The sequence below is a fragment of the Caenorhabditis remanei genome, chromosome V, assembly GCF_010183535.1.
Source record: "Caenorhabditis remanei strain PX506 chromosome V, whole genome shotgun sequence".
In the NCBI taxonomy this organism is placed as follows: Eukaryota; Metazoa; Nematoda; class Chromadorea; order Rhabditida; family Rhabditidae; genus Caenorhabditis; species Caenorhabditis remanei.
In genome coordinates, this window is record NC_071332.1 from 17,903,559 (window position 1) to 17,930,679 (window position 27,121).

General features: G+C 36.9%; 7 protein-coding genes and 1 pseudogene across 8 annotated transcripts; 5 read left to right on the forward strand and 3 right to left on the reverse strand.

Moving 5' to 3' along the window:
• Positions 1–284: 284 nt before the first annotated feature.
• Positions 285–2,481, forward strand: GCK72_020922 (uncharacterized protein; the record flags this gene model as incomplete). Its single annotated transcript, XM_053733887.1, has 5 exons — positions 285–384; positions 439–657; positions 702–838; positions 1,614–2,027; positions 2,179–2,481. The coding sequence occupies 5 exons, from the start codon at positions 285–287 to the stop codon at positions 2,479–2,481; spliced, it is 1,173 nt and encodes a 390-aa protein (XP_053582800.1).
• Positions 2,482–3,565: 1,084 nt separating this feature from the next.
• On the forward strand, positions 3,566–5,666 carry GCK72_020923 (annotated as a pseudogene). The gene is made up of 7 exons: positions 3,566–3,674; positions 3,718–3,966; positions 4,499–4,776; positions 4,822–5,200; positions 5,243–5,307; positions 5,355–5,505; positions 5,575–5,666. Coding segments are annotated over exons 1-7 (1,323 nt in total).
• Positions 5,667–6,067: 401 nt separating this feature from the next.
• Positions 6,068–6,968, forward strand: GCK72_020924 (uncharacterized protein; the record flags this gene model as incomplete). Its single annotated transcript, XM_053733888.1, has 3 exons — positions 6,068–6,398; positions 6,450–6,653; positions 6,877–6,968. 3 exons carry the CDS (start codon positions 6,068–6,070, stop codon positions 6,966–6,968), a joined length of 627 nt encoding a protein of 208 aa, XP_053582801.1.
• A 315-nt stretch (positions 6,969–7,283) lies between these two features.
• Positions 7,284–8,926, reverse strand: GCK72_020925 (uncharacterized protein; the record flags this gene model as incomplete). The annotated part of the gene is made up of 6 exons (XM_053733889.1): positions 7,284–7,373; positions 7,417–7,663; positions 7,711–7,826; positions 7,873–8,586; positions 8,636–8,793; positions 8,842–8,926. The coding sequence occupies 6 exons, from the start codon at positions 8,924–8,926 to the stop codon at positions 7,284–7,286; spliced, it is 1,410 nt and encodes a 469-aa protein (XP_053582802.1).
• Positions 8,927–11,444: 2,518 nt separating this feature from the next.
• GCK72_020926 (uncharacterized protein) lies at positions 11,445–12,349 on the forward strand (the record flags this gene model as incomplete). The annotated part of the gene is made up of 3 exons (XM_053733890.1): positions 11,445–11,676; positions 11,977–12,183; positions 12,231–12,349. 3 exons carry the CDS (start codon positions 11,445–11,447, stop codon positions 12,347–12,349), a joined length of 558 nt encoding a protein of 185 aa, XP_053582803.1.
• A 116-nt stretch (positions 12,350–12,465) lies between these two features.
• On the reverse strand, positions 12,466–15,203 carry GCK72_020927 (uncharacterized protein; the record flags this gene model as incomplete). Its single annotated transcript, XM_053733891.1, has 5 exons — positions 12,466–12,770; positions 12,822–13,036; positions 13,390–14,049; positions 14,889–14,995; positions 15,039–15,203. The coding sequence occupies 5 exons, from the start codon at positions 15,201–15,203 to the stop codon at positions 12,466–12,468; spliced, it is 1,452 nt and encodes a 483-aa protein (XP_053582804.1).
• A 2,321-nt stretch (positions 15,204–17,524) lies between these two features.
• GCK72_020928 (uncharacterized protein) lies at positions 17,525–18,975 on the reverse strand (the record flags this gene model as incomplete). The annotated part of the gene is made up of 5 exons (XM_003106548.2): positions 17,525–17,695; positions 17,741–17,805; positions 17,862–18,240; positions 18,286–18,827; positions 18,870–18,975. The coding sequence occupies 5 exons, from the start codon at positions 18,973–18,975 to the stop codon at positions 17,525–17,527; spliced, it is 1,263 nt and encodes a 420-aa protein (XP_003106596.2).
• Positions 18,976–20,104: 1,129 nt separating this feature from the next.
• On the forward strand, positions 20,105–25,553 carry GCK72_020929 (uncharacterized protein; the record flags this gene model as incomplete). Its single annotated transcript, XM_053733892.1, has 8 exons — positions 20,105–20,213; positions 20,259–20,398; positions 20,461–20,809; positions 20,855–20,938; positions 22,297–22,530; positions 22,577–22,713; positions 24,751–25,303; positions 25,348–25,553. The coding sequence occupies 8 exons, from the start codon at positions 20,105–20,107 to the stop codon at positions 25,551–25,553; spliced, it is 1,812 nt and encodes a 603-aa protein (XP_053582805.1).
• Positions 25,554–27,121: the final 1,568 nt, after the last annotated feature.

Below are 27,121 nucleotides of genomic sequence, written 5' to 3' on the forward strand. Positions count from 1 at the left end.
TAGGCTAATTAATTTAAACTGGGTTACTGTAGTTTTCGTTGTGGGGCCAAAATGTCATCGAATACGGGCATGATTATACTTTTCTGAAAGCCCTTGACGTAGAATTCCGGTGTATTTTCGATTTTAGGATTACAAACGTTGTACTTCCAATCTTATTTCTTGTTTCCCCCAAACAAAATGACGTCTGATTCGATCTCCTGGACTCAGTTACGTCCGCCTCACAAAAAGTAATCAGCTGCTCTGAGTTAGCACGTATCACATATTCTAAAATCATTCTTGTTCTGATGAACTTCGTTGGGTCATGGCTCCTAGTCATGATATCTATAGCACTTGTGCATTCTGTGAGAGTGGATTCCAGTTTATTTTTTAAAAAGAAAGGATGCGGTAGGCCTAGTTGTCTGTTAAAAGGATCTAGATTTTTCTTTTCAACCTATCCAGATCCACGATGTACAGTAAACCAATCTAACTTTACGGATTTTTCATCTGAATGCCAAACGGTTTGCGCTGATATCTACATTGATGAGAATTGTGATCTCCCTGAGAATCAGCTGACGTCACTTTTCAAAAATATGAAGCACCTTATTGGAAGCCTGGTGGTGAATGGTACTAAGTTGACAAGTGGAAAATTTCTGGCAGGGTTGGAGACTATTGTGACAGGTATCTTATTTCTAATAACGGATAGCCTATGTTGTCAGTTTCAGATCACTACGATATAGTGTGGACCAATAACCAAGAGATGGTGGAGTTAGGGCTATCCAACTTGAGCGTAATAGACTGTAGACGGCTGGAGATATCCAAAAATTCAAAAATGGCAGATTTAGGGTTGCTGAATTTACAGGTAGGTACTGCAGTACGGTATATTATACAACAGCAGGGTATATTACACAATTTGGCTTTTTTGAAAATGACCAATTTTGCGAGGGTGTTACGGTATTGTCCCACAAAGTAAATTATGTGTAAACCATACAGAACAAAGGCTGGGCTACATATTGTCCTTAACAACTTTTTTGTACGAACACTCCCTAGAGAGTTATAGTCTTTTTAAGGGAACAGCTCAAGAATCACTCTATTTCGAACTGAAATGGGACGATTTGAGGGAGAAATTACTTTGTCGCATACTTGTCAAATCACGGGTCCGCTGAAAATTTCAGGGCCCGGGCCGGCCCGCAGCAAAAAATTTTTTTTGAAAAATAGAATTGAAAGTCTTGGAAATTAAATTTTTTCGTCGGTTTATACTAAATCAAGGTCGGGGGATTCGATAAGACTACTTTCAGAAACCTCCAGCAAGTTCTTGATCAAACGACGAAAAAAAATTTTCAATAGTTTGACGGGCCGGGCCGGGCTGGAAGATTTTTTTAGCGGGCCCGGCCCGGCCCGGCCCGGCCCGTGACAAGTATGCTTTGTCGATATTTAGCTTACTAGGGAGTGTCCATACAAAAAAAGTGTCAACTACAAAAAAAATGAAGCCCTACCTTTGTTCTGTATGGTTTCTATATAATTTACTTTGTGGAACAATCACTGATACCGTAACACCCTCTCAAAGTTGGTTATTTTCAGCTGAAAAAGCTTAAATTGTATACCTTACTGTACGGTACTGTAAATAAAAATTCCAGACCGCCTTATCTTCTTCCAACTTCGCTTTCTATGTTTGGCTAGAAATTTATAAACTGTCTGATAACTTTTGCATGCCATTCGACCAGATGGAAGTATTTTTAGCAATTCAAAATCTCAATCTAGCGTATGTCAAGGCAAATTATTGTCAGCCAATTCCAACTCAGAGTGATTCTGCTAGGATTTATGGTGATCTGATAATCAATGATTCAAATTTCGAAAGAAACAGTATAAAATATGGAAATGTGGAAGCAATATTCGGAAGCTTGGTTATTAATGGAACTGATTTGGAGAATCTAGATTTTTTGAAAAGTCTGAAATATATTGCACCGCTGGGATCCACAGATGATGAAATTGAATCTCTTATCATTTGCAACAATCCGAATCTAATCAAAATCATGCTGCCTAGTCTAAAGGTCTAACATTTTCTTATTAGCTCGTCACAGTTCTTACAACTGCGCTCCACCGAAATGTTTTTAAAAATATCTCTTTTTCTCTTCCGTTTCGGTAAAGCGCGGTTGTAAGAAGCGTTCCGTGCTAATAACATCCCTGTCAGAAATTTTTCAGCGCATCCGCACGGAAAAATTCTTTGCAATTCAAATATCTGGTAACAATGAGGAGCTGATGTACGACTCGAAAAGTTGCTACCAACTCCAGAACTCTCTTCACAAAATATATCGAGCCAGTGTTAATGGACACAGTTGTGAAGCCATCGAGTACAAGGAGAAGAGGATGATCAAGGAGAGGAAAGCAGCGATGGTTAAAGATTTCAGTTTTATTGTGATAGGGATGTCTTTGGTCGGGATGGTTTTGTTGACTTGCATTGTGTTTTGGCTGAAAAAATATCGTACTGTGCGGCCTGTTAAGTAAGAAGTTGGGTTTGATCTGGAATGAATTTTTCACTGTTAACGTTTTTAGTTTCAAGGAGGATTTTTCATTATAGATTTCAATACTTCAGAAAATTATAAAAAAAAATTTTTATTATTGACGCATATTCTGAAAATCGCTCGCTTTGGTGGACCAGTTTTTCCAAGCTGCCGTGTAGTCCTCTCGGACAAAATTAATTCTAAATTCCTTCTTTCCTCGTTCTTTTCAACAAATTGTTGTGTTTTTTGTCAATTTATATCGCGAAAAAATAGAAAAAAACTAAAGTGTTGAAGCAAAAGTAACTTTGCAATTTTTTCGGTTTAAGCAATTTTTTCGGTTTATGATTCAGCTGACGAATATGCTGAAACTGCGTATCGAGTTCTTGTAGAGACGCAACGAATTTAATTTACCGTAAAAACTGTATTAGAGCGACATGTCGCTCTATTTTTCGAACAGGTTTTTGTTGTCGTTCTATTAGAGGCTGTCGTTCTACTAGAGGCTGTCGCTCTATTTTTCGAACGAAGTTCTAAACGTCAGTCAGGTTCGATTTATGCGAATAAAAGTGAAATCGGAAGAAAAAACATGAAAAATTTATGAAAAAACAACGAAAATACCCAAAAACAGGGTGTCGGTCTATTAGAGGGTGTCGGTCTGTTAGAGGGTGTCGTTCTATTAGAGGCTGTCGCTCTATTTTTCGAGCTTAATTTTGCTGTCGTTCTATTAGAGGTGTCGTTCTATTAAAGGTGTCGCTCTAATACAGTTTTTACGGTAACTGCTTTCGAATACTATTCAATCATTTTGTATGGTTCTGTTTTGGTTACAGTAAATTAAAATTTGGTAATTGTGCTAGTATTGATATTTTATTTTTATTTTTTTCGATCATCTATTTTCGATCATCTATGATCTACATATAAATCTAAAGTTTGAAAACACATGCATCATTTTTCGATTTGTCGAACTCTAAATTGCTGTACCTTTAAACATGCAATCATGAATGTACACAACACACCTAATAACTACTTTCAAATATATTCAATATTTTTCTCTCAACTTTTTCATTTCTCATTTCATCTGACAACAAGTAGAAATGAAAGCTCACATTTTTTTATTTCTGATTCCCTTATTCCTTCGTTCATCGCTTTGTTCCGATCAATTTTATGCCGATTTGCAGAAGGTTCTGGATAATCATAATTACAGTAAGTTGATTTTTTAATTACTATAAATTTCTTCTTAATTTAGAACCAGAATGTGTATTCAATTCAACCGTCCTAACCTCTGAAACCATAAAATTATTTCCGAAATGCGAAGATGTTTATGCGATAATTGTAATCAATGAAAAAACTGACTTAACCTCTAGTCAGATCAAGAAATATTTCAAGAAAATGGAAATGTTACTTGGAGGATTCAGAATTCAGAACTCGAATTTGACGGACCTAGCTTTTCTGACGGAGCCGAAAGTATATTCGTTTACTGTCAGGTGTAAAGCATGTAAGTTTGAGAAAAATGATATTTTTAATTAACCGGCGTTTCCCATTTGCAGACGGTGTCTTCATAAGAAACAACAGTAACTTAAAATCAGAATTCAAGTTACCAGCGATTTATATATTAGGAAATGAAAATGGAACCATGAATTGTCGATTTGAAGTGGAGAAAAACACAAAGTTGAATGCAGGGATGATGTGTGATTCTCCCTATTTTATTTCTGACACAGACGTGAAAGTAACTGGGAATTTAAAAAATTGCGGTGGGTCATTTTAGCTAATGCGAAGCGGTTGCGTTGCGTGTCCAACTAGAAAAGCTTTCCGAGCCACCGTGGTGTTATGAGACGTTGCATTTACAGTAGGGAAGTCAATGATTTGTCAGTCGACAAAATTTTTACCCTGCTTTTCTCGAATACCAGACCTCAATAACAAAAACTGAGTACATATTTGAAATCAGCGTTTTCTCAGCTTTATATCTCTTACGGCCCATAACTTCACGGTCACTCAATGAGATTCCTTCAGGAATATTAAATATTCAGAATACTCTACCGACGTAGTCACAGAAGACACCCCACCTCACACATCCACAGACCATACTACTTTAACCCAAGGACTCCTGCTCACAGGTGTAAATGATACCAGCTACCTGTCAACTGTGACTGAAATCACAGGAATTATTGATATTCAGAACACCAGACTTCAGAATTTATCATTCTTGAAATCAGTTCGCTTTTTTGAATTCCCAAATACAACTGATGTCGTTTTCAACATTAAAAATAATCCAGAAATGGGAAGACTTGGATTTGCAAATATTAGCGTGAGTTAGTCTGATTCTAGGACAGTTGCTACATATAGTTTTCAGAACATTGGCACCAACAGAGGTCCAGATACTACTTTTTTATTCAATTTCGAGAACTTGCACCTAGAATTCTGCCTGACTCCTGCAGAGATCGTTGGTTTCTTCTTCCAACACGACATCTTTTTTCTCAATATTCATGCAAAACTCTGCGATGAAACTGGACAATTTCTTCTGGACACTCCATTATGTCGATTTGAATCAATGAGCAAGTTGCCCAATAATTGTATGCTTATTCTGGGAGACTTGATAATCGAGGAAGGTGATGAAATGGATGTAGTGAAGTTGAATAGTGTCTGGTATCTATTTGGGTGTCTGATAATCCGAAATACCAAATTGGAAACTATGAATTATCTGGCAAACTTGTTTCATGTTGCGTATTTTGGTTAGTTTCATACATTCAATGTTAAGAAAAATAAATTTACAGGCCCCAATCCCGTTATTCAAATATTTTCTAATCCAAATCTCAAAGAAGTGCAGATTCCATTGAAGGTGAGAGCCGAAGGCCCCAGAAAACCCAAAAAAGAGAAACTTTTCAGAACGTAATAACTCGTTACAACCGAGACGTGTTATTCCAGGACAATCTTCCAGGAATTTTCAACAAAACCGGTGGAGTATGTGGATTCACAGATGTGTTCAACAACTATCTCTTGAACAGAACTCACTTTAATTATATCGGAGGGGATTGTGGTGGGTTACTGTACTCTCCGACGCTGTGCCAAAGTTTCGCCACTGTTTAAAACAAATCCGTATTTCCAGGAGAACGAGTGGAACTGAAAGCGAGCAACTATGTATTCGAACCTGTCATAATTTTAACTATCCTCTCTGTAATCTTTTGTTATTTGGAGTGATTTTAAAATACAGTTTGCTTCGGAGATTCAGCTGACAAATATATGCTGAAACTGCGTATCGAGTTTTAACAGAGACGCAGCGAATTCAATTCGAGTGCTTTCGAGTACAATTTCAATTTCATATTGATTTATTATATAGATATTTTTCATGTTTTCCGATCATCTATGGTATCTATAGTTTGAAAACACTTACATCACTTTTCGATTCTTAGAACTATAATTTTCGGTACCTTAAAACATGCAATGATGAATGTACATAACATAACTAATAACTACTTTCAATTCAGTATTTTTCTTTTCTCAACTTTTCCATTTCTCATTTCATCTAAAAATGAGAGCTCACATTCTCTTATTTCTGATTCCCTTTTTCCTTCGTTCTTCGCTTTGTTCCGATCAATTTTATGCCGATTTGCAGAAGGTTCTGGATAATCATAATTACAGTAAATTCATTTTTCAATTACTATAAATTTCTTCTCAATTTAGAGCCAGAATGTGTATTCAATCAGACTGTATTAACCTCTGAAACCATCAAATTATTCCCAAAATGCGAAGATGTTTATGCGATAATTGTAATCAATGAAAAAACTGACTTGACTTCTAGTCAGATCAAGACATATTTCAAGAAAATGGAAATGTTACTTGGAGGATTCAGAATTGAGAACTCGAATTTGACGGACTTAGCTTTTCTGACGAGGCCAAAAGAATATTCGTTTACAGTCTGGTGTGAATCATGTAAGTTTAAAATATAGATATTTTTAATTAACCGGTGTTTCCCATTTGCAGACGGTGTCTTTATAAGAAACAACAGTAACCTAAAATCAGAGTTCAAGTTACCAGCAATTTATATATTGGGAAATGAAAATGGAACCATGAATTGTCGATTTGAAGTGGAGAACAACACAAAGTTGAATGCAGATATGATGTGTGGTCCTCCATATCATAATACTGACGTAGACGTGAAAATAACAGGAAATTTAAAGGATTGCGGTGAGTCATCTGTCGAACAGAACTCACTTTAATTATATTGGAAGGGATCGTGGTGGGTAACTGTACTGATAAAGTGGAAAATATTCCGGCGTAAATCGACACTCTGATTATTACTGTAGTTTTACGTATCTTGAATGTCGATTTACGGTATTAACTGCTTTGCTTGGCTGAATAATCGAATCAATAGTATGGCCACGGAAAGAATTGATTTCACTTTTTTCAGGAGAACAACTGGAGCATAAAGCGAGCAACTATGTATTCGAACCTGTCACAATTTTAACTATTCTATCTGTAATTTTTTGTTATTTGGATTGACTTTCCAATAAAATTTGCTTCGCGGATGCTAAGTATTTGCGTCCCATCGAATTCAGCGTCAGATGAATTTTGAAACTAGTCTATAAAGACATCCAATCTAGCGCGCCTATTACAGGCTTAACTGTATGAAACTTTCAAAATGTTGCGGTTTAAAAAATCCAATTTCTTATTATATTAAAGATCACACCATTCGAAACAGCTTATGACTATTGCGGCTAGATAAAATCACCGCTAGACTTGATCCGAAAGAAAGATCAGGAAGAGAAAAGTGTACTGTATCTATTTTTTACTCTAAACTATTATAAATTTGATAAATTATAGATAATCCTCATAATTCCGGAGCTTTTGAGTCGGTTTGCAGTTCAACACGAATCCCGGTTTTTTGTGATCTTTATGGTATTTGACCTGAAATCCACTCTTTTCAAAATCAAAAGTCTCATGCACCTACCGTAACCAGGTTACTGTAGTAGTCCTCCTCCAGCTCATGATCAACTTGTCCCAAAAATGTTCTATTATAAATCAGCTCAGCAGTACAGTCGACCACAGCTTGATCAAATTGCGGATAAACTTTATTCCATAGGAGATACGGTAGCTCTGCCATCGGCTGCAGGTCCTCGATCCCATAGAGACACGTGCCATGACGATGAGTCATTGTACGGCACCACACGCTTCTAGGCGTTCCCCACACGGTCTGTCTAGCATGTAGGGTTAGGGAGGGTTAAAAAAAAATAACTTAGCTTACTTAGTAATCTGAGGGATCGGTGCGTAATCCATACATGACGTGGTAAAATGTCCGGGCATGCCGAGTTGATGATTGATATGGAAAGTGGAGATGAATTGCTCGTCGCCTCCGTAGTTCTGAACAAAAAAATCATTTCATCATTTTAAATGTGATGCAACTCACCGACTGATTCCGCTGATCAATCGATACCGTCAAATCCACTGTCTCTATAAGCCACCTCACAGCTTCCCGGGATAATGTTGCCTCAACTCCGCCGGATGAGGTGATAAGTGGGGTCTGAAGTACGTGGTCAGGTATTCCAGAAGTGTTTTTGAACAGCTTTAAGGAAATCGGGTCCCACTTCAGTCCTTTCACTCGGAAATACAGATTCTCCTTCTTGATCTGCATATCGTTGGCGCCACCGAGTAGATCAAACACTCTATCCATCTCGTACACAGTCTTGGTGATAATGTCATAGTTCTGTAGGAGAAGTAGATATCCCCAATTGGGGTACTGTAGCAGTGCCTGCATACATTGAGTATGTGCCAGATTTTGGTTATGACCTGCGCTAGTCATATGGATTTCCACTGGCATCATAACCATCTGGTCGTCGAAACATCCCACCAGCTGCTTCATCTTTTCTATAAAGTTTCTATCCGCCAGCTTATCAACCACAAAACAATATCGATTATCTGGATGCCACGTCATCTGAATTTGCTTTTCAATAAACTCATAATCGGTGAAAACATTCCGAGCAAATGCTATCCCTCCAAGTTTCAACGGATTCATGTTGTACTTTGGGAGAACGCGGTCAGAAATTTGGGCGCATGACATATTGAGATACGGGTTAGGCACCACTGGGATACGGTTGGGTCCTGTGACCGTAGAGAGGTACTCCTAGAAAAAATGAAATTGGAAATTTAAATATCTTTCAAGTTCCACCTACCTTATCCCCTCTTAAAGCAGCGTGACAATTCACGTGTCGGGTCTCCGGGCGTCTACAGTAACCCTTGCTGTTACTACAGTAGTCCTTTCCATCTTTTTGATGAATCGAAATCACACGTTCGTAGGTTAGAACCTTTTGGGTATCAGGGATGCTTGGGTCTAAGAAATTTTTTTTAATTTGAAAAACGAAAAAAAAATTATCCTTACCAAAATTAATTGCCCTTGCTCGAAAGAAGTACCAAAAGAAAAAAATAAATGCTAATGAGATGGAGATCTGAAATACTTTTCTCATACTTTTTTGGTGCAAACGAATGGCAGTTGATTTAAGAAACTTCGACAATTAAGATCGCGAGAGGTGATTTTAAAGAAGGAGGAGAAGAAAAAAGGTCAGTAGTCTAGATCCGAAAATGAGATATGAATGAAAGTAGAGACATTTTGAATGGCAGACTGAAGATGGATAGAAAGCAGAGAGTAGGGAAGGAAATAGATCCAGGACGTTTTGAAACTGAGATAATTAAAGTTTGTATTCCACTAACTTACAGTATCGGTCAAAAGGTTATGGCATTTGCCCGTTGAAATCTTTCAACTTTGAGAGTTTGTCATGGTAATACTGATTGTCAAACCCAGTAGGTTATTGTTGAATTATACAGACTAAAATAAAGCTTCATTCCTGTAGCTGACAACTTTTATGTACGGACACTCCCTAGTAAGTTACATATCGATAAAGAAATGTTTCACTCAAACCGGCCGATTACAGTGCAAAATAATGTGATTTTGGATCTGTCGTCTTAAAAATCCTTAGAGAGTTATGGCCATTTTAAAACGACAGCTCTAAAATCGCACTATTTTGCAGTGAAATTGGTTGATTTGGGAGTGTCCGTACAAAGAAATTGTCATCTACAAAAATGGAGCTCTACTTTTGATCTATATGATCCATTAAAAATCTACTTGATGAGACAATCAGTATTACCGTAACATCCTCTCAAAGTTGATCATTTTCAACCGAAGATATGCCTAATTGTATATCTTACTGCACGGTACTGTAACATCATCATACATATTAAATCCCAACTAAATCAAAATCCCAAGTAAATGAATGGTACCCGTTGAAAAATCAGGTAGAATTTTATCCACCTAAGATCCCCTGCTGTACTTGCGGCAGGGGACCTAGGTGGATAAAGTTTTAGTCTTCGAAAAAATATTGAAAATTCTTACTGCAACATTTTTTCACTGTGCTAAACTACATAACCACCTTCCTTTCTGTTACAGATCCTAATCTGGATTCTACCGTCTGGACGACACAAAAAACAATCTCCGACAGAAAATAAAAGCGAAACGTTAAGGACAAATCTATTACCGTGTGTTGAACTCGATTTCTGAATGGCAACGGCTTGAGATCACGAAGAATCAGATATGAAACATTTGTCAAGTCTAGGAGCCTATAGGATCGACTATTCAAAAACCTTCAAATTTCGGAACGTTGGATGGTCTAGCAGGAAACATAAATTTCAAGATTTTCAATAAGAATACTCACCTGAAAATACATCATGGACTTGTGAAAAAGTAATTATGAAATATTGAAGATCAGAGACACTCCCTATTCTTTTATAAGCTGTCAACTCGAAAAAAAAAGATTCTTTGTTGTATTTTTCTGGATTTTTTGAAATGTTTCTGTCGCGTCAAGGACAACGCCCCTTATATTGAACAACTTTTTTTAATTGAAAATTTTTTGGGCAGGTTTTATCAGACTTGCAACAAAATGGGTCGATTTGAATTTTAGCAAAAGTTTGTGAAAAAAATTGTGCATATTTTTTGAAATTTTTTTTCATCGTCTCGGGCCGAGATTTTGCACGTCTGGGTTTTATCTCATTTGGCGAAAATGAGTCATATTTCATTCAGCTTTTTCTCAAAAGCCAATGTTTTTTAATCCCCAGCCGTTGAGTCTACTCTGGTGTGCGCCCTTTGCATGACTGCATAGATCGAAGAAAAAAATTATGTGCTTTGAGCCAAAAATATGTGTGATTATATAAGTTTACACCTGCTCTCTTTCGAAACTTTTTCTCTCAAAATTTCACCTTTTCATTTATTTTATAATTCCTTTGATGTTTCTTTAAACTTTTTTCCTCATGATAGTATTTTCACTTCTATTTTTTGTTGGATTTGTTCACGCTTCAAAAGACATTTCTGCCTTTTTTAGTGAGAAAAATTGTGGTAAGTTATTTATTCGATTTTTAGCTATCGATTAAATTTCAGACCCAAAATGCACATTCCCCTCTCAAAACTTGACCACAAAGACCATGGAGCAATTCCCTAAGACTTGCTCCACCGTTTGCTCCGAATTATTGATTAATGAAAATTGTGACTTAAGTGAAGATCAATTAACTTCCCTGTTTTCAAACATGAAGAAATTAATTGGAAGTTTGACAGTAATTAGCACCAAATACACCAGTGGAAAATTTCTATCCGGCATGGAATCTATTGAGTGTGGTAAATTTTAGTGCAAATGCGCTCTACTGGTATGTATATTTTTTGCAGTAGATGGTTCTGAGATTATGTGGATTCTTAACAATCAAATGGTGGAGCTCGGTTTGGTAAAATTGACCACAATTAATTGCAAAGGGATTACTGTAACTGGAAATAAGAGATTGGAAAAGTTGAATATGCCGAATATAAAAGTAAGTGTTCAATGGAGCATACTTTCACTTCACTATCTCTTTTTTCCAGAACATGACGCACCCCACCAATTCCAATAAGAAAGTGGGGTCTCAATTTCATCCGACCTTCCATCTTTCTGCATTACTACTCAAGAAATGTATAATTTCATGATCATAGACACTGCAGAAGTAGATTCCATTTTTGCAAAGTATTGTGGTCTGGTTATAGGAGGTGCTCAGCTGTTTGGAATGGTTGAAATCGGACCAAATTTCTATTTGGAACCTATGAAATCAGTGGAAACAATTTTTGGGAGTTTGGTTATCAAAGGAACTGATTTGACTGACTTTGGATTTTTGGAGAACTTGAGATACGTGGCGCAGTTGGAACGTAAGTTAGCTTATCGGGGAAGATATGCACGAGACCTATATTATTGAAAAGCTGAGAAAACGCTTATTCCAAATATATATTCAGTCTTTGCTCTCGAGACCTGGTATTCGAGAAAAACAAGGTCAAAGTTTGAAAAACTGACAAATTCTTACTCAAACTTTGACCTTGTTTTTATATATTTGGAATCAGCGTTTTCTCAGCTTTCCAATGATACAGGTCATATACCATATCTCTAAACTGAGTCTCTGAGTCCCTTAGTTGAAAGCAAAATTTCCCTGTAATCGACATAAAAATTTCCAGATAAACCTGCCATTCTAATCGAGAACAACAGCAAACTCACCAATGTCACTTTTCCAAAACTAAAAAGAATCCGTTCTCATACAACGGATGTCTTGAAATTCGATCTGAATAATCGAGAAATCTCTACTAACTCTTCTCTCTGCTATGACCTCCGAAAATCGTTGAGCTTGTCAGATTTTGCTCCAACTTTTGATGGGTTTGCTTGTGGTAAGTTGGAAGTTGAACATCAGCTTTTTAAAGTTTCCAACTTTTAGAAACTCTCGAATTTATGGAAAAACAAGTCAAGGACACAAAAAAATATGCAGACAGTTTGTCGTTACTTCCAGCCGTGATGCTTCTGTTTTTGAAATTGTATAAATATAATATTTTCTAATTCTTTCCATTTTGACAATTTGTGTCAATGATATCGTAATTTGTTTAATAGTATTAGTAAAATTGAATTGCTTAAAAATTTATACAAGCTTATACGCTCCGGAAGCATCAAATAAGTTATTGAAACAAACGAAGAAGCGCCACTCCTAATACAACCAAACTGATTATTCCACTTTCTGCTCCATTATCCTCTACTCTCAAACTAATTGCAAATGAAGACGTTGCATTTGCCCCACTGAACGATGTTGCCATATAATTTCCAATTGCAGACTTTTGAATAACTGTATTTGATGACTGCGTGAACTCGGTTATCACACTGCTTGTTGATGAGGATCCTACTTCGATTCTCAATTTGTCTGCTACACTAATCGTTTTCACTGATTGAATATCGAATACAAACTTGACCGATAGATTATTTGAAGCTGAAAATTTATTGTAATAAAAGATTTCAAAAAGTCTAAGCCAGAACTCACTGAAGTTTACAAAATAAGGAGCCAGCGGCTGTTGTGACTTTGGATTCCACATAGATGGAGAATAAATCAGTCGTGAGCTGCCTGGTCCTACTGGAGTCCAGCCCTCAACCTGTGTGGAACGGATACCAATTTGAGCTTTGCACTGGTAGCATGTGACAGTGTAGATGTTGGAGAGGATTTTTTGGGGAAGTGAGTAGGTATTGGCGACAGTTTCACTGAGAAAGATAAAAATTGATAGTGGTGAGGTATGGTGCAAGGTATGGAAACTTTGTGTAATGTACAGTACTGTTCATAAAGAATGAGACAATTACAGTTTTTAGTTGACAACGGTTAACTTTGAGAGTGTCAAAGTAGAGCTCTATTTTTGTTATTGACAACTTCTTTGTGCGGACACTCCCTAGAGAGTTATGGTCATTTTAAGACGACAACACTATTTTTCACTGAAATGGGTCGATTTGAGGGAGAAATTACTATGCCATAACATTCCGTTTTCGCTGTAACTTGTAAGCGAGTTGTGCGCCGGCCTTGCCAATGCTTGCTGAATCCCATCTTTCAATATAAAACTCACTTATAACTCAACAAATCTCCATATCCATCCATTGGTACCAAAGGTCGAAATCTCACTTGTTGTCCGGTAGCATTAGGATTCAAAAATGTGATAAATGGAATCAAAGACTCTGGCATATCCACCGTATATACCGTCATAGCACTTTCTTGTCCTAAATCCGCACTAGCTTGTAGTATACAATTTGAGAAAAATGTCAAGTTTGAGCAAATGTTGAGTGAATATTTTTGATATTTCGATAGTGATAAACTGTCACTTGCAATTCCATATGAATTGGTTGGTGTCCCATAAAAATTCACTAGAGTAATGGATTTTCCTTTGGAATTATAAGTGTTAAATATTCCATCATAAAGGTTTCCTGAAAACATCGCATTCAAATCGTCTCCATCATAGTAATACACTTTTCTGAGTGATAAATCAGGTTGTCCATTGACAGAACCGGTATGGAATAGCACCGTATCATTTTTGGAAGTGAATTGATAGTAATTGTTGGCGGTGAAGTTCATAGAGACAACTGATCCAGTTGAGATTTGATTTCTTTGGAACTTGGTGACATCCATGAATCTCCAAGTGAAGTATATGGTGGAGGTGTTGGTAACAGTGGTGATGTTGATGGAGTTGGTGCCAGTGGGCAGGTAGAATAGATTGTCGACGTTGTTCATTCTGGAAATGTTCAATTTATAAGTAGTAGTATAGCGTTACGAAATATCTGTTTAAAAAATGTTCGAAAAATTCTGGCCCGGCAAAGCGCGAAGGCCCGGACCGAGCCGGTAGAAAATTTTCAAGGCCCGGCCCGGCCCGAACGCCCGGCTTCAAAAAATGACCCGTTTTTATCCAATTTTTTTTCGAATTTTTTTCAATTTTTCATCGAAAATGTGACCATTTTTGACTAATTTTCAGAATTTCTTCTAATTCTGAATGTTAATCGAAAATTTGACTTTTTCGCGAAAAAATTCAAAAAATTTGAAGAAATTTGAAAATTTGACTTTCGCGCCAATTTGCCCGGGCCGGGCCTTGACAACAATGCCAAAAACTTTTTTGTGTTGAAAGTTTGTATCTTTCCTTTTTTGATAAGAATCTGATAGTTTTTTGGTGCAGTTTATTTGAAAATAGCGAGAACGGTATGAACACGCAATTTGGCTGAGCGGCGACTCAGTTGGCAGCCTAGTGTGCAAACGCGCTTTACTAGACTATAGGTATCGCGGGGAAATGAAAATACATTTAAATTCGTTTGAACCTGTTTAATTAGTTGAATTTTGTTCTAATAATTGAACACATTTTTCAAAAACCGTTTCCAAGACCAAGACTAGATAATTGCTCGGCACTGTTTTTACAACTGCGCTCCATCAAAATGCCCTTAAAAAATCTCTATTTTTCTCTAAGTCTCTCAATATCGCACACAATTTTCATCGGTTTCAGTAGAGCGCGGTTGCAAGAAGCGTGCCGTGCTAATAACAACAAGAGAAGAAAAAGCAGTGATAAATTTTTGAAATTTTCCTTACTCAAACAACTCCGAAGCCGAATCTTTAACCACAATATGATCCCTCGAAAAAGATCCCCTATTAGTTTGGAAGTCAAGTTTAACTGCAAAGCCACGAGGAATGAGGAACTGAAAAATACAACTCATTTTGTTAAAAATTCATCCAACAAACTGTAATTATGCATGTGTAATTAGCTGGGAACAAGGAAATTCCTCCAGCTGGAAATGCTCCATCGGTATTTGTAATATTCGCAGTTGGACATGTCAGATCAATTGCAGCTTGACTTGAAGCAAAAAAGAAAAAGAAAATTGCAGACGCAAATAGAGAATTTTTCATGGCGAGAGTAGTGTCAAGAATCAAAATGTTACTCACTCGTCATGCTTTAAATGTGTTTCTCGGTTTTTAAGATAAGGGGTTTGTTTGCACTCCACTGATGTCAAAGTATACGCCATCGGCGGGTACAAACACATCATGGTCACGTATACATACAGAACACGGATTCTGGGCGTTGAATCAGAAAGAAAGATGACTAATGAACATTGATAAGTGTGCTTTGTGTGGAATAGAGTGGAGTTCGTCTTTTTATCAGAATAAAACATGGTGTTTGTAAAAAAAAACAAATTTCACAATAAAATTTTTCTACAAATTTATTGTCGAAATAAAAAAGTTCCGACATTTTTTCTCACGTCAGAATGCACACTCAGTAGCTAGAAATCTTCCCATATTTTGTACACAAGTAGTGTTTGGCATAACGGAATTCCCGTCAACCACAACAATGAAACCGATCCGTTTTGAAAGCTTGTCTGAAACAAATCGCTGTGTGTACTCCAGTACATTCTACTTAAACTCACTTCCCAAAACATTCTAGGTTGGTCAAATCGCTTCCATTGATAACCAAATTTCCAAAAATTGTTTCCACACCTTTCATAGATTCCATATCAAAATTAGTGCCGATATCAATGCTTCCAAACAACTGAGTACACCCATTGGTAGGCTGTTTGCACAACTTATTGTCTTGCATTGGCTCACAATACTTTCCAAAAATGAAGTAGTTACCGTAAAAACTGTATTAGAGCGACATGTCGCTCTATTTTTCAACCGCCTCTCAGAAAAATTTTGTGGTTTCAGAAACTCACTAAAGTTAAACGGAAAAAAACTTTTTAAAAAGTTATATTTGTTGATCTAGAGGTTGCTATTCACGCTTCTTCTAATCAAAACCAAGAAAATACTCTGGGTTAATCATATTCATGAATTCTGAGTATAGATTGGTGTCGTTCTATTAAAGTTGTCGCTCTAATACAGTTTTTACGGTATCTTCAGTGTCTATACTCATAAAGCTATACATTTCATGAGTAGTAATGCAGAAAGAAGGGAGGTCAGATGAGATTGCGATACTAACTTTTATCGTTGGGTCGCTAGGGTTTGTCATGTTCTGGAAACCAGCACTTTAATAAATTTTCAATGGAGCGCACTTGCTCTAAAAACTCACTTTTATATTCGGCATATTAAACTTTTCCAGTTTGTTGTTCCCAGAAACAGTGAACCCTTTGCAATTGATAGTTCTCAAATTTAGCAAACCTACATAGCTCCAACATTTCATGGTTATCACCAAATAATATTGATTTTCATTTGTTGGTTCCTCTTCCCAAAAACATACCTTATCCGGTTTTTTGTTCTTTCCTCGGCTCTCTCATCTCTAATTTTTCCTTTTTCTCCTTTTTTAACTTGTACTTTTATAGGTAAACCTAACCTTCCCTGATGATGGTCTGAGGACCGAAACGTCGGATTAAGCCATTTCTAAATTGTGCCATACATGAAAATAAAGGTCAACCTAAAGAGTAGTACTCTATTCATCCTTATCACCAAACGTCCAATTAATTTATTCATGTTTTAAAACAGAGAAGTTAATTGTTCTTCACTAAGATCACAATTTTCATTAATTCGGTGCAAACGGTGGAGCAAGTTTTGGGAAACTGCTCCATGGTCTTTGTGGTCAAGTTTAAAGAGGGAAAAATACATTTTGGGTCTAGAAATTATTGATTGAAAGCTGATTTATAAATAGGCTCACCACAATTTCTCTCACTGATATAGGTAGCAATATCTGCTACTGTTTGGGAAAGAAGAAAAAAGAAAATATAGAAATACATATTCTTTCATAGTGGGATGCATAAAAACGTGTTGAACAAAGTGGACTGAAATAATATTTTCTAGAGAAACAGGTGCAATTTTCTATAGAGAAAGTTAAGTAAACTAATAGGTTTTCAGGCCGAATTCAGACCGAAACATGATTGACGAAGCGTGTATTAAAAATTCCATAATAACGAGAAAATTTTTCAAAACATTTAAAACGCCGAATAAAATTGGAATAAAATAACGCAAGAAATAGTTGCATACTGAAAAGATCAATTTTACCGAAGTGAAATTTCTAAAACTTTCTCACTGACCAAATTTTCCGGCGGCGCAGAAAAATTTTCAGACATACCGGCGCTAGTGCTCTGGTTTAGCTCCACTCGTTCTCCTGAAAAAAGACAACACTTCTTGTCGTGGACAAGCAAAACAGCTAAGTGCATACCGTAAATCGACGCATTCAAGCAGAATGTAAAACTACAGTAATATGTAATCAGTGTCGATTTACGCCGTAAATCGCCAACCCCACTTTACCAATACAGTAACCCACCACAATCCCCTCCAATATAATTAAAGTGAGTTCTGTTCAGAAGATACACGTAGAACACATCTGTGAATCCACATACTCCACCGGTTTTGTTGAAAATTCCAGGAAGATTGTCCTGGAATAACACGTCTCGGTTGTAACGAGTTATCACGTTCTGAAAAGTTTCTCTTTTTGTTTTTCTGGGGCCTTAGGCTCTCACCATCAAAGGAATCTTCACCTCTTTTAGATTTGGGTTTGAAAAAATTTGTATAACGGGGTTGGGGCCTGCAAAGTTATTATTTTTAACATTGAATTACGATTTGTCGACCAATCAAACCAACCAAAATATGCAACACGAAACAAGTTTGCCAGATAATTCATAGTTTCCAATTTGGTATTTCGTATTATCAGACACCCAAATAGATACCAGAAATTGTCCAACTTCACTACATCCCTTTCATCCCCTTCCTCGATTATCAAGTCTCCCAGAATGAAGTTACAATTATTCGGTAGTTTTTTCATTGATTCGAATCGACAAAATGGGGTGTCATAGAGCAGTTTTCCGGTTTCATTGCAAAGTTTTGCATGAATATTGAGAAAAGAGATGTCGTGACGGAAGAAGAAATCCACTAATTCAGCGGGAGTCAGACAGAATTCTGGGTGCAAATTCTCGATATTGAACCAAAAATTAGTATTGGGACTTTTGTTGGTGCCAATGTTCTGAAAACGATATGTATCAACTGCTCTAGAATCAGACTAACTTACACTAATATTTGGAAATCCAAGTCTTGTCATTTCTGGGTTATTTTTAAGATTGAATACAACACTAGTTGTATTCGGGAATTCAAAGAAGCTAACTGACTTCAAGAATGATAAATTCTGAAATCTCGTGTTTTGAATATCAATAATTCCAGTGATTTCAGTCACAGTTGACAGGTAGGTGGTGTCATTTACATCTTTGAGCTGGAGTCCTTGGGTAAAAGTCGTTTCTGCGATATTAAGTAATAAATTTTCAGTGATGTTGCTGTTGTCAGTGGGGAAATCTGTTGTTGTTATATTATCGAAATCTGTTGTTGTTGTTGTATTATCAACTTCCAGACCACCACAATTATTTAAATTCCCAACTACTTTCACGTCTGTGTCAGAAATAAGATACGGAAAATCACACATCATTCCTGCATTCAACTTTGGATTATTCTTCACTTCAAATCGACAATTCTGATCTTCATCTTCACTTCCCGAAATAAAAATTGCTGGTAACTTGAATCCTGACTTTAGGTTGCGATTGTTTTTTATATAGACACCGTCTGAAAATGTTCTAAAAATTTTGAAAAATTTTATGAACTCACATGTCTCACAAGCAATACTAAACTCGTATTCTTTTGGCCTCGTCAGAAAACGTAAATCCGTCAAATTCGAATTCTGAATTCTGAACCCTCCGACAAGCACACCCATCTTCTTGAAATATTTCTTGATCTGACTAGAGGTCAAGTCAGTTTTTTTATTGATTACAATTATCGCAAAAACTATTTCGCATTTAGGGAATAATTTGATGGTTTCAGATGTTAGGACGGTCTGATTGAATACACATTTTGGGTCTAAATTGATAAGAAATTTGTAGTAACCGAAAAATGAATTTACCGTAATCATAACTATCCAGAACATACTGCAAGTCTGCATAAAATTTTTTGGGACATGAATGGGCAGTTAATTGTAAGAAAATTAAAAATAATACAATGTGATCTCTAGTTCTCATTCAAAATTTTCAGAGAAATAGAAAATTAAGATTAAACGAGGCATTGGATATACATATAATATGAAAGTAGTAATTAGGTGTGCTGTGCACATGATATATTCTTGATTGCATGTTTAAAGGTTTTTAGAGTTCGACAAATCGAAAAGTGATGTGTGCGCTTTCAAACTAGAGATTTATATGGGTTCCTAATAGTAAGTTGGATTCTGAAAACGAAAATTAAATAACCCATTCGAAGAAAATTGTTTCTAGTCATCACTGAAAACAAATTTTGGCGTTGTTTTCAGAGAAAATGTCATCAAAAACCACAATATTCAAAAGTTTTCTGAACATTTTACACGGAAGTCGAAAACCGGAAGTAAAATTTTTCAAACGGAAGTCGGAAGAAGGAATTTCGCGCAGCTCTGCTGTGATGATTGAAATTTTCATAATAGTATCCTCAATATTCTTATTTCATGCACTTGAAATTCTACAACTTAGCAATTTTTCTTAATATTTTTTTCACCTGTTCCTATAAAATTTTTTACTTCGATCTACTTTGTTCAACACGTTTTCATTTATCCCGCTATGAAAGAATATGTATTTCTTTCTTTCACCTTTTTTCTGCTTAATCGAACAGTAGCAGATATTAATACCTTTTTCAATGAAAGAAATTGTTGTGAGCCTATTCCTTTCTGTGCATAAACCAACTTTCTGCAAATTTCAGACCCAAAATGCACATTCCCCTCTCAAAACCTGACCACAAAGACCATGGAGCTGTTTCCCAAGACTTGCTCCACCGTTTGCTCTGACTTATTGATTAATGAAAATTGTGATCTCAGTGAAGATCAAATGATTTCTCTATTTTCAAACATAAAGAAACTGATAGGAAGTTTGACAATAATTCGTACTAATTATACAAGTGGAAACTTTCTAGCCAGCTTGGAATCGATTGAGTGTGGTAGGGGTCGAAATGTAAGTACGCTCTACTGAACATGTTTTTCAGGCAATGATTCTGAAATTACGTTTGTCGATAACAATGAGATGTTGGAGCTCGGTTTGTTAAATTTGAGCACTATTAATTGCAAAGGGTTCACTGTTTCTGGGAACAGCAAACTGGAAAAATTGAATATGCCGAATATAAAAGTCAGTTCTTCTTGTAGAGCAAATGCGCTCTATTGGCAATTAATTAAATAGCAAGTTTCCAGAATATGACCAAGCCTAGCGACCCAATTAAAAAAGTTGATATCTCAATCTCATCTGATTTTCCATCTTTCTGTATTTCTACTCAAGAAATGTATAATTTTATGAGTATAGACACAGCAGACAACTACTTCATTTTTGGAAAGTATTGTGAGCCAATCTTAGACAATCAGATGTGCAAAGAGCTTACCAATGGGTGTACTCAATTGTTTGGAAATATTGAAATCGCCACTGACTTTGATTTGGAATCTATGAAAACTGTGGAGACAATTTTTGGAAATTTGGTAATCAATGGAAGCGATTTGACAGACTTGGAATGTTTTGAGAGCTTGAAGTACGTGGCGGAGTTGGGAAGTGAGTTTCAGTAGAAAGTGCTGAAAATAGGCACATCTTTTTCAGACAAACCAGCCATCACAATCGAAGGAAACAAGAAATTGATAAATTTCACTTTTCCAAAACTTCGAAGAATCCATTCTGATGCAAGTGAGATAATGAGTTTTAAAATGAACCCCTTCACATTTGTGAATTTCACTTTATGTTTCGAAATCAGAAAATCCCTGGATTTACGAGGTCTCGCCCCGACTTTTGATGGGTTTAGTTGTGGTAGGCATACATGTTTATCTGATAATGAAATAAGGTTTTTCCAGAGTATCACGAAATAGAAGCAAATTCAATAAGGGCAAGGGAAATGGAAATGAAAGTGAAGAATTCTGCAAGCGGTTGGTCTTTCTTTATAATGGTATTTTCTGCAATTTTTCTGGTCTGAAATTGATTTAAAATAAAATTTTCATGTTGTTTATACATTATTTCAAAAATGACAAGGATTCATTTCTCAAACTTTTTTCATTTTTGTCTAAAAAAAGTTGTGGTATTTTAGTTTTTTTTTTCACATAGAAACGGTTTTTCGTGAATTTATTAAGAAATTGTGCGAGATGTTTCTTGTGTTGACAATTAAAACATTATTTTATCGTGTGATAACTAATTTTCATTTCAACATTTCTTGGCTCCCAATTCTTTTGGCTTTGAAATGTCTCTGTTCCATAAAAGTCACATTTGCAAAACGTTCGGTTGCTCTATCCTCAAATTACCTTGACACGGATTTACAGGCTCAGCAGCTGTGATACAAACGCGCTCCATTGGACTATTCAAAACTTCTCAAAAAGTGATTGAACGATTATGCTGCGAATTGACTACGGAATTCCGCATTCCGCTTAGAGGATATCAGATTGAAAAGTTTGGTCGCCTACTGGAATTTACTGATATTTTTAAGGTTTTTTGCACCAAAGATATCAGTTTTTACCAAAAATCGAAATATCAGACAAATCAAACCATTCAGTCGATTTTTACAACAGAATAAGACCAAAATAATAGTTTTCTAAAAAATGACATTTCATTCGGCCTTCCGCCTTTAGGCATTCCGCCCAACTCTGGTCCCGAAGTCATTCAGAAAAAACCAATTCTCACCTACTCAAAGTATGAAATCATTTCCATTTTCAAAAGTTTTTGATTTCTTGAACTATTAGTCAATGTTTTTGGTTTGGTACTTGGTACTCCAACGACTATGTTGTCAAGATCGAAGAAAAATTTTCTTTCAAATATGTAATTACCTTTGAATTTTCAAGATTACATGCTTTCCTCTGTCACTCGATTTCACCCGATTTCAAAAAATCATTACTTCTCAAACTTTTTACTTTAAAAATGAGGAGAATCATCTTATTTCTCCTTCTGGTTACTGTAATTTCCAGTCAAAAATATGATAAGAAGTATAAAGCGTACTTTAAGAAGATGAAGTGTGGTGAGGCGTCTTCAGTCTAACGGTTTCTTCAAAATAGAAATTTTAGACCCAAAATGTATATACCCGGAGCAAAATATCACCAAAATAACCATGAAATTATTCCCAACGGAGTGTGAAACCGTCTGTGCTGATCTACGAATCAATCAATTTTGTGATCTATCGGAAGATCAACTAGCCTCGACATTTAAGAACATGAAGCATCTGATCGGTAGTTTGGCAGTTGGAAATCAAGAAATTACCAGCGCCAAATTTCTAGCCGGTCTGGAATCAATCGATTGTTGTAAGTAAAGTCTCACTTAAATTTTTTCTACAAAATAAATTTTCAGTGGAGAAAATTCAATTTCTGTTCAATTTCGAGATGAAGTCTCTGAGCATGACGAATTTGAGCTCGGTGAACTGCTCAGAATGGGAGATCACAAGGAATTATGTGTCGTTGGAGAGATTGGGTTTGCCAAATTTGAAGGTAAGTGGAGTCAAATTTGAAATTTCGAAAATTCTTCAAAGAATTTTTTGAAGATTTTTCGAAAAAAATCCGGGTTTTTTGGAAGTTTCTAGAGGATTTCGGGATAAACCTGGAAACAACGATTTTGCTTAAGGTATATAGTTTCTGGTTCCGGAGCAAATTTGTGTTCTCGAACACGTTTTGCATTTGTTTTTCAATAAAAATGTTTGGTCCCACCACGAAAACTTTATCTTCAATCATTTTTTTGATTTTGAGTAATTTCACAAGATTCAGAAATTTAATTACCCAAGTTTGAGGTAACTCGGGCTTGGGTGGTTAGTTTTGACCCCGGTTTTTTTCCCTCGGGAAGAAAAGTCGTTAGGATGATCAAAACCTCAAGTTGTAAGCCTAGGGGATAAAGAGGATATAAGCATTCCTTTCTTTTTCTCCACTGAGAGGCTTACAACGAAGTGGGGACCTTTGCACTCTCCAAATTTTAAGGCTTCCTGATAGCCGGTAATATCAGATGCTCAACCTGCCACGATCTGATCTGGCATAGTGTTTGGAAGGTCTCTGTCTCTCGATCTGAAAGAGAGCTCTGGCCGGAAGAACACACGAGTGGCAGGTCGAATGCCGACCGGTGCTGGAGGGGTCAAACCCGAAGGTAAGGTCGTAGGCCGTGAGGCTCCTGGCGGGGAACTCCGTCATAGTCAGTGGTGTGCCAACACCCGACGGCTATGACAAAGTTGGAGGAATCCTGTGGTGTTAAATTTTCGGGAGGGCGAAGGTTAAGTCGGAACCTGAGTCCACTGCGTGCAGCTATACCTAACCAATAGTGATGCCGGTGGAATCAACTCGGGTGATGATGTTCCCTGAGCTCGACCTTCTGCACAAACCCACCGTCTGATAAAAAAGACAGACGAGAGACCTATCAAAATCTCTCGTCGCAGCTAGCGGACCTACCGTGAGGTAGACCCCCGCCGCTGTAAGCAGGCTCGCCATCGTCGTGTTCTTCTTACCCTCTGGGAAGTTTTTGGTCCTTGAGACAGTATTGCTCCCAGAGGTATGTTAAACCCCGGATTTTCTTCATTAACTAAAGGTTAACTCCTTTGGGAAGAAAAGTCGTTAGGTGGATCAAAACCCCAAGTTTGTATGTCTGGAAAAAAGAGGATATAAACATTCCTGCTTTTTCTCCATAAAAGGGCTACAACAAAGTGGGGACCTTTGTATCGCCAATCTTTTTAAGGCTTCCTGATAGCCGGTAATATCAGATGCTCAACCTGCCACGATCTGATCTGGCATAGTGTTTGGAAGGTCTCTGTCTCTCGATCTGAAAGAGAGCTCTGGCTGGAAGAACACACGAGTGGCAGGTTGAATGCCGACCGGTGCTGGAGGGGTCAAACCCGAAGGTAAGGTCGTAGGCCGTGAGGCTCCTGGCGGGGAACTCCGTCATAGTCAGTGGTGTGCCAACACCCGACGGCTATGACAAAGTTGGAGGAATCCTGTGGTGTTAAAATTTCGGGAGGGCGAAGGTTAAGTCGGAACCTGAGTCCACTGCGTGCAGCTATACCTAACCAATAGTGATGCCGGTGGAATCAACTCGGGTGATGATGTTCCCTGAGCTCGACCCTCTGCACAAACCCACCGTCTGATAAAAAAGACAGACGAGAGACCTATCAAAATCTCTCGTCGCAGCTAGCGGACCTACCGTGAGGTAGACCCCCGCCGCTGTAAGCAGGCTCGCCATAGACCGTTCAGAACGAGAGAACGCTATATTCTGAGCAATTTGGGTCTCGACACAAATTACGGCTGGGTTAAAAACATAATTATGTTCCGGAACCTTAAACTAGATATTCTTAGGCGGATTAATTGTTTCCAGATTAAGAAAAATCGGAAAAAAATCTTCTAGAAACTTCCAGAAATATCCAAAAATTCTTCGAAATTTTTTTTTGAAAAGCTCGTAAAATTTCGAAGAATATTCGAGAAATCTGTGAAATATTTCTCATTTCTAATAATTTTCGAGTCTCGAGTCTCCAGAATACCCAGCTCCTTTTCCAGAACATCGCTCACCCGGACGGAGGCCAATTCAAATTTTTCATTATACCAGATCACCCAGATTTTTGCGTAACCACTGAAGAAATGCTCAACTGGATAAAACTAGATGCTGTCAATTTAGACGAATTCTATTGCCCGGTTTGTGAGCCAAAGTTCACTGAGCAAGTATGCGAAAAGCCAGCGAAAGGATGCACTCAAATCTATGGTGACGTGCAAATCGGACCTGATTCTGACCCGGAAACTATGAAATTAGTGGAGATTATATTCGGGAATCTGGTGATTAAGGGAACTGAATTGAGTGATTTATCATTTCTGGAGAGTTTGGAGTACGTGGTACAACGGACAAATAAGCCACCATTGATTTCAATTGAGAACAACAAAAATCTGGTTGACGTCACTTTTCCGAAATTCAGAAGAGTTCGATCGGAAGATATTGTATTGCTACACTTCAATCACAATAATGACATTCTTTTGACAAACTCCAGTCAATGTTATAAAGTCAGAGAGGCTATCGGTTTAACCCTTCGAGCACCAACTTTTGATAACCAAACTTGCGGTTAGGATGCTCGATTAAAAAAAACTTAAAAATTTGAATTTCAGAAGCCATCGCTCTCAACCCAAAAGTTCTTGAGGAAACATCAACCGTCGCTGCAAATCGTTCGGAGTTTCCAGTGGTTTATCTAACGACTTCTGCACCGCCAGCAGCTTTTGAGACTACCGTAGTTCCAGTGACAACAGAGAAAAACATTTCAGGGGTTAAGGGTTCATCTGTTTGTTTTGTAATCTTGCTGTCATTGATTTTTTGATTTTTTAAATGAATAAATGATAGCAGTTAAGATATCTGGACAAAATTATTCAAATTCAACGAAAATATGCAAATTTTTGAGATCTCAGTTAGTTCCTCCTCCCTTGAATCTTGATATTCACAATGGAAGGTTTTCAAAAAAGATTCGCAAGGAACACGTCATACTAATTTCTACGTGACCTAATTACAAAAATGAACACACGTTTGAACTGTTCTCATCACGGCGTGTCTTTCTAAGGACTGAAAATTCCAGAATTGTGACACATTGTTCTTCGTTTCTATGGGAGAAATAGATAGATTCACTGTACGAACTAAAATAGGATAATAACTTTATTTGTATCAAATATTACAGATTTTCGTGTGCTACTCATTAGTTGAAATGTTCTATGTTCCGTTGGTCATCCAACTGACTTATTTAGGATGTAACAGACGCAATTTGAAAACATTTTTGAATTCAGTCAAATTGACAAAAATATGGAAACGTATGTGTTGCTGTTCTTCAATATGTACCCGTTCCTCTCAAGTTCAACCGTATGTTACGATCCACAATCTACCAATCGGCAGTTAACAAATTAGTTTCTATGAACTTTTATAAATAAACATTTGAATAAACTTTACATTTCAATTTCTCAGATGACAACGCAGAAAGAGAAAGTATTATACTTCTTTTTCTTGTTAGCAGTTATAATATCTGGCTAGAATGTCCTGCATACTGTAGTTGCAGTTAACTCCATTAATTTCTAAACCCGTTGCTTCGTAATTGACAAAAATCGCTTGTCACGGACAACAAACAAGCATCGGCATTATTCGCGTGTTGAGTTCATTTTTTCAATTTGATTGTTAAACCCTAAACACAAACCTCTCAAATGAAAATTTTCATAATCATCTTTGCTTTTTTATTGACGGTTGCATCGCTGACCAAGTATGGGCCTATGAGATGTGACGCCGAAAATCAGGTGTTGAATCCGTGTGCAGCCCACTGGAATATGTGTTGAGCGATGTGATTGTGCGCCAGGATTCGTGGCCCATCCGACGACCCACAAATGTGTGACCCCAGACAATTGTCCCTAATTAATAATTCTAATATACCGTAAAAACTGTATTAGAGCGACACCTTTAATAGAACGACACCTCTAATAGAACGACAGCAAAATTAAGCTCGAAAAATAGAGCGACAGCCTCTAATAGACCGACACCCTGTTTTTAGGTATTTTCGTTGTTTTTTCATTAATTTTTCATGTTTTTTCTTCCGATTTCACTTTTATTCGCATAAATCGAACCTGACTGACGTTTAGAACTTCGTTCGAAAAATAGAGCGACAGCCTCTAGTAGAACGACAGCCTCTAATAGAACGACAACAAAAACCTGTTCGAAAAATAGAGCGACATGTCGCTCTAATACAGTTTTTACGGTATTTCATTGTCTTTTTTTCAGAATCAATCTTTTGTTTCAACAGAAAAAATAAAACGAATTTTCACTGAAAATTGGTTCCATAGAAAATTGTTCATGATATGTGTGTAGATTGCTGGAGCTCTATATTTTATTTATAGGGGTGAATAAAAAAGGAAA